General features: G+C 49.2%; 1 protein-coding gene across 1 annotated transcript in view; it reads right to left on the bottom strand.

The window, feature by feature from the left end:
• Window positions 1-2100: 2100 nt before the first annotated feature.
• Window positions 2101-10218, bottom strand: part of LOC138802714 (extracellular matrix protein 2-like) — a 49601-nt gene continuing 41483 nt past the window's right edge. The window contains exon 10 of the mRNA XM_069986314.1: window positions 2101-2759. Within this exon, the coding sequence (XP_069842415.1) occupies window positions 2579-2759 (181 nt within the window). The 3' untranslated portion in view covers window positions 2101-2578. The remainder of the gene's footprint in view (window positions 2760-10218) is intronic.

The raw sequence follows: 10218 nt of genomic DNA, 5'->3' as shown, positions 1-10218 counted from the left end.
TATATGGAGGGCACAGCAGGGGGCATTATTACTATATGGGGCACTGCAGGGAACATTGTTACTGTATGGAGGGCACAACAGGGAGCATTGTTACTATATGGAGGGCACAACAGGGAGCATTATTACTATATGGAGGCACAGCAGGAGGCATTATTACTATATGGGGCACAGCAGGGCACATTGTTACTGTATGAGGGTACAGCAGGGCAGTTGGAATTACTGCTATATGGGGGCACAGTAGGGGATCTTATATAGAGAGGGCAACTAACATACCTACTCACCTTACTGCACATAACACTGAACAGAGGAATTACTACTGTATGGGAAAAGGAAAATGACGCCTCAGATCAAAGAAGATGTCACCTGTGAGTCACTGAATGATGGTTTTTGTACTTTGTAGAACATTGGGAAGGGGTGCCCCAGGTGGAAAAGGTTGGTAACTGTTTGACTGTAAGTTAGAGGTACAGGGAGTTTCACTTTTTGCTTCGGGCAAGCTAGAAGCAGCCCTGCCTGTGCCACCATCGCTAAATTATCACATTTCTGCGTGTGGAGTTGGGTTCGGGTTGCGGTTTTGGAGTTGCGTGGCACTGCATGGGGGAGGGGCACAAGTTCACTTCTTGCACCAGGGCCCATGAGACATTAGCTACGCCCCTGTGAGTGAACACTGTGACCTTTAAAGAGGTCATTCCACATGGGGGAGGACTGAGCTGTGAGCTTCATCAACTGAAATCTATTAATGCTTCCTCCTTATCATCACAGACAGAGAAGAGAGATTGGAGCAATGGGATCATAGACAACAAATTTGGAGGGAGGACTCAGCAAGAAACAATCTTTCTGGGAGGGATGGGTGTAATCTTTACATTTGACAGTAACTTCAAATTTAGAATTTGTACATGAAGAACATATAAATTCAAAGAATAAAATGGTAAAGTGAATAATAGACTAGTATACAGTAAGCTCTTTAGCTTCCCCTAGTGGCCACCAAAGGCAACTAGAAATTTAACATGTAACTCTTAATATTTACAAGAAATTTGGTGCTGTATACCAGAACAAGGGAGCTCTAAGTGTAGATCTAGTATTAAATGAACAGTGATATATAAATATATCATGTGAAGCGGGAGTTGATGAAGCCGTCCTGTCATCATACGTAGCTTAGCTATGTCACGTAGTGATAAATAGCTGGTTATTAATAACTTAATTCCATCGCTTTGAACTTGAGCCTATTAGGATAATTTACTTTATGGACCACATCATACACTTGGCTGAGAACTTTAAACGCTTAAAAAAAGAGGAAATGACTTGGGAAGCGCTGTTTATAGTCACATACTATTGTAGAGCCCTGGGAGGATTAGAGAAGGTCGCGATATTTTCATCATTTGAAGCACATAGAGAAGACAAAAAAATAGTTTTTAATGGTGATGTTCTGTATATGACCACAGCACCACTCCTGTCCATGCGCCATGTCTGGTATTGCAGCTTGGGTCCATTCTATGAAAAGACAGTGAGTATGTCCATATATTCCTGTGACCCCAGCCCCTGTCAACTCTCAACACTCTTGTTGACTACTGTCTATAAGAATCCCTACTGGGCCTGCGCTGCAGAAATGTAAAATAACTCCTCAGGATAAGCTGTCCTGTGTGTACATGAGGAGCAGCATTATTTCTGGCCATTGTATTACTTATATATGGCATTTTGCATCAGTTTTTCTCCTGCAGACTCCATCCCTAACTTTCAGTTGTCCCTGTGCTATCTCTATAGCACACCTCAGCTGCACTATGGATGACATTATAGAGCAGTATTAAACAGTATAAGCTGTGAATTAAGTCCTGGGCTAAAAAATTTAAAACTCACTATAAGCTCCATGGTCTTTGTTCTTCTGTCTCTTTCAAGCTCCTCCTCCAATATTTTGCCCCCCTCCTCCCTCTTCGTAGACTTATATGGGCAGCATGTAACCTTATCCCTAAGTTAGCTGTGTAAACACAAGATAAACATGAGCTATTTTTTTGTATGGGGGGGGTCAGGAAAGAAACATGGTAGGAGGCGAAAGAAGCAATTTTCTCTGATAAGATACATTACAAAGTTTCTTTTATTCGCATGTACTATTGATTTTTGTAAACTTTTTTTAAATGACAGTGACCATTTAAAAAGAGTCTCCACCTTTAACACCATATTGTATTGATATAGATAAAAAAAATTCTGTGCCTAATTTTATAATATATCCTTGAAGATTCTCTCAGCAAATGAGTTCAGCTATAATAATCTTTAGCCATAGGCTGAACTCCTATCTGGACTGCTACGTTACAACAAACAACATAGTATAGATGGATGTTCAGAGAAGGTGCCACTTATTGACCAGAAATCCATCTGGAAATAAATTTTTATTAACCTTTTCATAGTTGTTTGGGATGAGCACCAGCACTCACCCCCCTGTAATATATCTTGGCATCAATGGTAGTGTAACAATCTGGTAACAGTATGGTTGCCCGCACTCATGCTCGGTATAGCTCAGTCCTTCTTTATACATATATAGGATTATGCTGGGATGGAAGCTTCTCTGGTATTATTGAGGTCTCTGTCTTTAGTAGTCCTCATACTCGTCATGTTGAGGTCGCAGGATGACGCTGTAGTAGGTTTTAATGCAGGAGAATGCAGTCGGCGGGATGAGGCGTCGGTTGATATAGTTGTTTTCCAGATGCACAGAGACCAGGTTGGAGTCTACAGATATTCTAGTATCACATATCGAATTTAGAGGCACGTACCTATGGATTGTTAAAAAGAAAAGAAGGTTATTGGGGGTATTAACCCTTTTAGTCACAGGTGATACTACAGCAGCATTTTTTTTCTTGGACTGATTAGAAACTATTATCACCGTGATAAAAGGGGTATTCCACTCAAACATTTCATATATTGCTGCACATAATGAGACTAACAATTTATTCCATACTTGTTCTTATCTATTCAGTCTCCTTCCCTAATTCTGAGCTGCTGCCTTCTGCTGAAGACAAAGAAATCTGTGTGTGAGCTTTTCTCTCTTGCTGATACAGCCTGCCAGGAACTTGTTTACATGAGCTTTCTCAGAAGGGAGGAGGGAGGAGAGGAGACAGAGAGTTAAGCTCACACACAGCTTTTTGCAACCCTGTGTCAAATTGGCGTGGCCCAGAGTGTCTGTTCTCTAGGCCTGCAACGTCTCACCATTAGGAATGTCCCAGGCAGGATCTCTCCTAATCACCACTTGGGCCCTAATGATCCAGCACATGTGCAGTGCTCAGAGAAGTGATGAATAGGAGAAATCCTGCCTGTGGCGTTCCTAATGTTGAAGAAGGTGGGGAGGAGGGATGGAGAGGTGTTGCAAGCCTAGGGAACAGACACTCTAGGCCACGCCACTTTGACACCGCGCAGCACTGTTTAATAGTTGTTTTTTTTAGGACAATAACTGTATCACCTGCCGAACGGACCCCAGGACAGATCTTGGATTAAAGACAGCTATCTGACGGTACAAGTGGTTTTGGGGGGGGGGGGCAGATTGTGGGCACAGAGTCACTTTAAGAGTCTGATCTAATATCGATGGCCTATCCTGAGGATACCCAATCAATTTAACAGAAATGCATAGCCCCTTTATCTAAATGTATTGTTTGCACTTTATGGTTTTGTTCTCTGATATTTAGCCGAGAGTTACTAATAGTTTATTGAGTTGTTTCTTTTCATCCTCATTTGATAGGACACAGATCTTACACCGGACACAACTGCATCTACAGGGGACCCTTTGGTAGAACCCAGGACCCAGCACAGTTATGCTCAGCCAATCGCGGCTGAGCGGCTGATGACGCACAGTTGTGACGCGGTGGAGGGGGGACGGCGGCAAGGATTCAGCCGTCCGTCCGAAGATGACGTTTGGCACAAAATGGCGGACGGCCCTCGACACGGATCAGGTAATGTATAATGCAACACACACTTCTGGGTACACGGGCGGGGGTGGTGGGACACGGGAAGGGGGCGATTCACAGACATAACATACATTACAAAGTTGTATAACTTTGTAATGTGTGTTATTCTGTGAATAATTTTTTTGCGCCGCACTACCCCTTTAAGGGCCCTATTTCACCAAACAATTATCGGCTATATCTGGCCAATTACCAGCCCTTCCAGTTTATAACTGTTTGGTGTAAAAGCACTCAACTAGCCAACATACACGATAACTGCTGATTGTAGTTATTCAACAGATTGAAAAAGAATTACGACAACAATGGTCTGCAACGGACCGCCGCTGACTTCAATGAGCCAACCGGCCGATCTAAGGATTCTCCAGGCTGCGCCCTGCGCCCAACCCCCATGTTCCCAGGTACACCGGGCTTGACTGAGTATGAATTTTCAGAAAAGTATGGGGCTAACTTGGTGGCATCTTATCTTCCCTAAAATGTTGAAATTCATCTGTCCTATCGTTCTTTCCCCAAACGTCATCTGTCAAAAAAAGCCAGGATGCCCCATACACTATAAATCAGAGGTATCAAACTCAGGCCCTCCAGCTGTTACAAAACTTCAATTCCCATCATGCCCGGACAGCCAAAGACAGCCAAAGCTTTAGCTTTGACTGTCCAGGCATGATGGGAATTGTAGTTTTGTAGCAGCTGGAGGGCCTGAGTTTGACACCTATGCTATAGTTGGTGGCAAAGTCACTACTTTGGTTGACAAACACCTAATGGACAGCTTTGGGATAGGCTGTCAATGTAGGGTCAGTAGGGGTCCAACCCCTTGGGCCCCCAATATAAAAATACCCTTTAATCCCATAAACCCACATGATCTGATGTTGCTTCTTCTAGATGGTGTTTGGTAAAATTTTCCTGCTAAAGATATTATCCTCATTATTGTCCAAAAATGTTCTATAAACCATGTGTTTAGTGCATTGCACCCGAGGCCATTGCCTTCTCTATATCATCTGTAACGTGTCCCTTTTGGCCTCCAAAGCTAATAAGTGTCACAGCTGGACATGCAGCAGCAACGTTTCCTTTTGACACAGTACTAAAACATCAGTATAAACCTATTAAAAAAAGCTAGTAGTATCCTTTAAAAACAAACACATAGAAGCTGTATGGAAGGATCCAGAACTTAAAGGGGTATTCTAATCTGAGAGGTTAGGGATTAACTAGCTGGGGTTCCAACCGCTGGGTTATCGTTGAAAATGGGGACTCTTGTTAGAATCTGCAACCCACTGCCCCACTGTATTGGGAGACTGGGATGAGGGATAGCATTGTCAGATGGGAATACCCCTCTAACATGCTATATGTGTAACGCCTGGAGTAGTGGATCCACTGGACCGTCACCAGCGTTGGCACTAACCTCCCCAGGGAGCGGAGTCTAAGGGGCCGCTGGTTTTCACCAGAGCCCGCCGCAAGGCGGGATGGACTTGCTGCGGCAGGCGACCCCCAGGTCGCTACCCCTGGCTTGGTTGCTGGTGACGGCAGGCGAGGCGTGGCAGGAGCAGTAGGCAGGAGATGGTGCTGCAGAGGTCAGTGGACATAACCGCAGGTGACAGACTGTACACCGGAACAGTGGTGACGCAGGGGGACAGGGACCAGGAATAAGGACTAGGGACCAGGTGGCGGATAGGACTCAGGAACAGGGACTAGGAACCAGGTAGCGGACGGGAATCAGGAACAACAGGGAGCTGGGCCAAACGCTAAGGAAGCATGTAGAGGCTCCAACACCTGTGGTGGGGCAGGGCTAGAATAAATAGGGAGTGATTGGTGCAACTGGCCAATTAGGGGCGGACTGGCCCTTTAAACCTGAGACAGCCGGCGCGCGCGCGCCCTAGGAGGCGGGGACGCGCGCGCCGGCCGGCACAGACGGAGGCAGGAGCGGGACCAGGTAAGGCGCCCCCCGGGGCTGAACATGTAGCAGCGCCGGGTCCCTGCACAGGGACCCCGGCAGCTGCATGAGATGGAGGGAGGTCGCGGTGGCGGCCCGGAGCACGGGACGCCGCCACGGCCGTGACAGTACCCCCCCCCCTTTGGCCTCCCCCTCTTTCTAGCCTGCAGGAACCTCTTGATGAGATCTTGGTCCAGGATGTTAGCCTCGGGTTCCCAGGACCTCTCCTCAGGACCAAATCCTTTCCAGTCCACCAGGAAGAACCTTCTCCCTCTGACAGTCTTCATGGCCAGAATGTCTTTAACAGCGTAGACGTCGTCAGAGACGGCTTGAGGAGCAGAGAACGAAGACTTATCGGAGAACCGGTTCAGGACCACTGGTTTTAAGAGGGAAACATGGAAAGAGTTCGGAATCCGCATAGTGGGGGGTAGGCAGAGCTTGTAGGTGACAGGGTTGATGCGTCTTAGCACCGAGAAAGGACCGAGGAATCGAGGGCCCAACTTGTAGCTGGGAATCTTGAGTCGGACATATTTGGCCGAGAGCCAGACTTTGTCACCTGGGAGAAAATTTGTGGCAGGTCTCCTCTTCTTATCAGCCTGATCCTTCATGCGTTCAGAGGCTTTGAGTAATGACTGTCGAGTTTGTTCCCAGATCGATTGCAGGTCAGATAACAACTCCTCCACGGCTGGGACTTCGGAGGATGGAGAGAGAGGCAGAGGAGGACGAGGATGATGCCCGTAGACCACATAGAAAGGAGACTTGCCTGTGGAAGTCGAGTCCAGATGGTTATATGAGAATTCTGCCCATGGGAGTAGATCGGACCAGTTGTCTTGGCGGCTGGAAACAAAATGGCGTAGATAGTTACCCAGAATCTGATTGACTCTCTCCACTTGCCCGTTAGTCTGAGGATGATAGGCCGATGAGAAGTCCAGCTTCACTTGGAGTTGCGAGCAGAGGGCACGCCAAAACTTAGAGACAAATTGAGAGCCTCGGTCGGACACAATGTGAAGAGGAAGTCCATGCAGGCGGAAGATGTGTCGGAAGAACAACTGAGCCAGACGAGGAGCAGAGGGCAGACCAGGAAGGGCCACGAAGTGAGCCATTTTGGAGAAGCGGTCCGTCACCACCCAAATGACTGTATTGCCCGCAGATGGAGGTAGGTCTGTGATAAAATCCATCCCAATGTGGTGCCAGGGATGGTCCGGGACTGGCAAGGGCAATAGTAGGCCGGCAGGTCTTTGACGGGAGACTTATTCCTGGCACAAACTGCACAGGAAGCCACAAAATCCTTGACATCCTGGAGGAGATTGGGCCACCAGTAGTGACGGGAGATCAATTGCCCGGTCTTTTGGGCTCCTGGATGCCCGGCTACCAAGGAGGAATGCCCCCACTTCAAGATGCGTTTACGGAGTGCGGGGCGCACATAAGTCTTCCCGGGAGGCAGTCTCTGCAGAGCAGAAGTGGCAACTGGTACTAGGCGGTCGGGAGGTATTATGTGACGAGGAGATTCCTCTTGCCCCATGACATCGGATGCTCGGGATAATGCATCGGCCTTTAGATTCTTCTCGGCTGGACGGAAGTGGATGGTATAGTTGAACCGAGAGAAGAAGAGGGACCACCGAGCCTGCCTGAAATTGAGGCGTTGAGCCGATTGGAGGTAGAGGAGGTTCTTGTGGTCCGTGTAGATGTTAACAGGGTGTTTAGCCCCCTCTAATAGATGACGCCACTCCTCCAGTGCCAACTTAATGGCCAGGAGTTCACGGTCCCCAATGGTATAGTTCCTCTCGGCAGGGGAGAAAGTCTTAGAAAAGAACCCGCAGGTTCTGGTCTTGCCTGATATGTCCCTTTGCGAGAGAACGGCTCCTGCGCCCACAGAAGAAGCATCGACCTCGAGAGAAAACGGCCTGGAGACATCCGGGCGGACTAGAGCAGGAGCAGAGGCAAAGGCAGACTTGAGGCTATTGAAGGCTTGTTCGGCCTCTGGAGGCCAACGTCTGGGGTCCGCCTTCTTTTTAGTGAGAGCCACTATGGGTGCGACCAGGGTAGAGAAGTGAGGGATGAATTGCCGGTAATAGTTGGCGAAGCCAAGGAAACGTTGGATAGCTCTAAGTCCCACAGGGCGTGGCCATTGAAGGACAGCTGCGAGCTTGGCTGGATCCATTTGTAGGCCCTGATCGGAGACGATATAGCCAAGAAATGGAAGACTGCGCTGATGGAAAACACACTTCTCTAGCTTGGCGTATAGATGATTGGCCCGTAGTCTTCGTAGGACCTGACACACTTGTGCCACATGAGTCTGCTGGTCCGGGGAGAAGACCAAAATGTCGTCCAAATAGACAATGACGCAGACATAGAGGAGGTCTCGGAAGATATCGTTCACGAATTCCTGGAAGACCGCTGGGGCATTGCATAGGCCGAATGGCATGACCAGATATTCGTAGTGCCCATCTCTGGTGTTGAAAGCGGTCTTCCATTCGTCTCCTTTACGAATACGGACCAAGTTATACGCTCCCCTGAGATCCAGCTTGGAGAAGATCTTAGCTCCACGAAGACGGTCGAATAGTTCCGGAATAAGCGGAAGAGGATAGCGGTTCTTAACAGTCACCTTATTTAAGCCCCGATAGTCTATGCATGGGCGGAGGGAACCGTCCTTCTTCTGAACAAAGAAAAATCCGGCGCCAGCTGGAGACGTGGATTTACGGATGAAGCCCTTTTGTAAGTTCTCCTGGATGTAGGAGGACATGGCTTCAGTCTCGGGCACAGAGAGAGGGTATACTCGACCACGTGGAGGAGAAGCCCCTGGAAGAAGGTCTATGGGGCAATCATAGGCTCAATGAGGTGGTAGTGAGTCCGCCTTCTTGGCCGAGAAAACATCGACAAAGTCTTGGTAGTCCTCCGGTAGCCCGGATAGAGGCTTGACATAAGCAGGTGACCTTGTAGAGCACTTGGGTTGAGGAGATCTCAGACACCGGTTATGACAGTCCTGGCCCCAGCTGAGAACCTCCCCAGTTCTCCAGTCCAGCTTAGGGGTATGGAATTGCAGCCAAGGAAGACCCAGCAGGAGGTTGGAAGAGGAATGGCGCAAGACATAGAAGGAGATCTTCTCCTGATGTAAGGCGCCCACCTGGAGGACTAGGGGTGCCGTCTGGCTGTACACAGCTTCGGTAAGAATCTCCCCCGTAACCGAAGAGATAGGGCGGGGTTGGGCTAGCTGGATAACGGGTAGCCGCCATCTTTGGACCAACGAAGCAGAGATGAAACTGCCAGCAGAGCCAGAGTCGATGAGGGCAGTAGTCTGGAAAACTTGCCCTGAGGGTGTCTGGATGGAGACGGGCATAGTCAACCTTGGAGAGGTGGCATTCACACCTAGGGAGGCCTCCCCCACCGGACCTAGGTGCGAGCGTTTCCCGGACGCTGAGGGCGTTGGGGACATCTCTACCGATAGTGATCCGCGCCACCGCAATAGAGGCAGAGATTTTGGTCCAGTCGACGGTTCCTCTCATCAGTCGTCAGGCGAGCACGTTCCACCTGCATAGGAACCTCTGGAGGCGACTGGGACATAGGAGCCACGGGATTCTGGAACACCGGTGCCAGCCGAGGATGGCGACGGGGCAGACTCAGACGCCGTCCTTGCCGGACCTCCTCCTCTCTCTCGGAGAACCTGGTGTAGACTCTGGTAGCCAGTAGGATAAGTTCGTTCAAGGAGGTAGGCAGGTCCCGGGCAGCGAGCACATCCTTCACTTGACTGGACAGGCCCTTTTTAAAGGTGGCAATCAGAGCGGCCTCATTCCAGTCTAGTTCCGCAGCCAGGGTGCAGAACTGGATGGCGTAATCACCAACGGAGGAAGTACCTTGGGATAGATTGAGAAGAGCAGTCTCAGCCGAAGACGCACGGGCAGGTTCCTCAAAGACAGAGCGGAACTCGTCCAGGAAGATTCGGAAATTGGCAGCAACCGGATCATTACGGTCCCATAGTGGTGTGGCCCAGGCCAGAGCTCGACCCTCCAATAGGCTGATAATGAAAGCCACTTTAGAGCGCTCGGTGGCAAACTGACTGCTTAAAAGTTCGATATACATAGTGCACTGGGTCAGGAATCCTCTGCACAACTTGGGGTCACCTCCATATTTACTTGGGAGAGCCAGTCGTAGTTTTGAAGAGGTTGCCGGGGGTGATGACTGCTGAGCTGTGGTATGCTGCTGTACGGCTGCAGTCAGTTGTTGGATCAGCTGTGACTGTTGCTGGATCTGTTGAGCCTGTAGGGCGACCACTCGGGCTACCTCGCGGATATCAGGCACCTCGCCGGGATCCATGGTTGGAGCCTACTGTAACGCCTGGAGTAGTGGATCCACTGGACC

The sequence above is a fragment of the Dendropsophus ebraccatus genome, chromosome 10 (genome assembly GCF_027789765.1).
Source record: "Dendropsophus ebraccatus isolate aDenEbr1 chromosome 10, aDenEbr1.pat, whole genome shotgun sequence".
NCBI classification, from domain to species: domain Eukaryota; kingdom Metazoa; phylum Chordata; class Amphibia; order Anura; family Hylidae; genus Dendropsophus; species Dendropsophus ebraccatus.
Note: the sequence above shows the minus strand (reverse complement) of the source record. Positions and strands in the feature narration are given on the sequence as shown.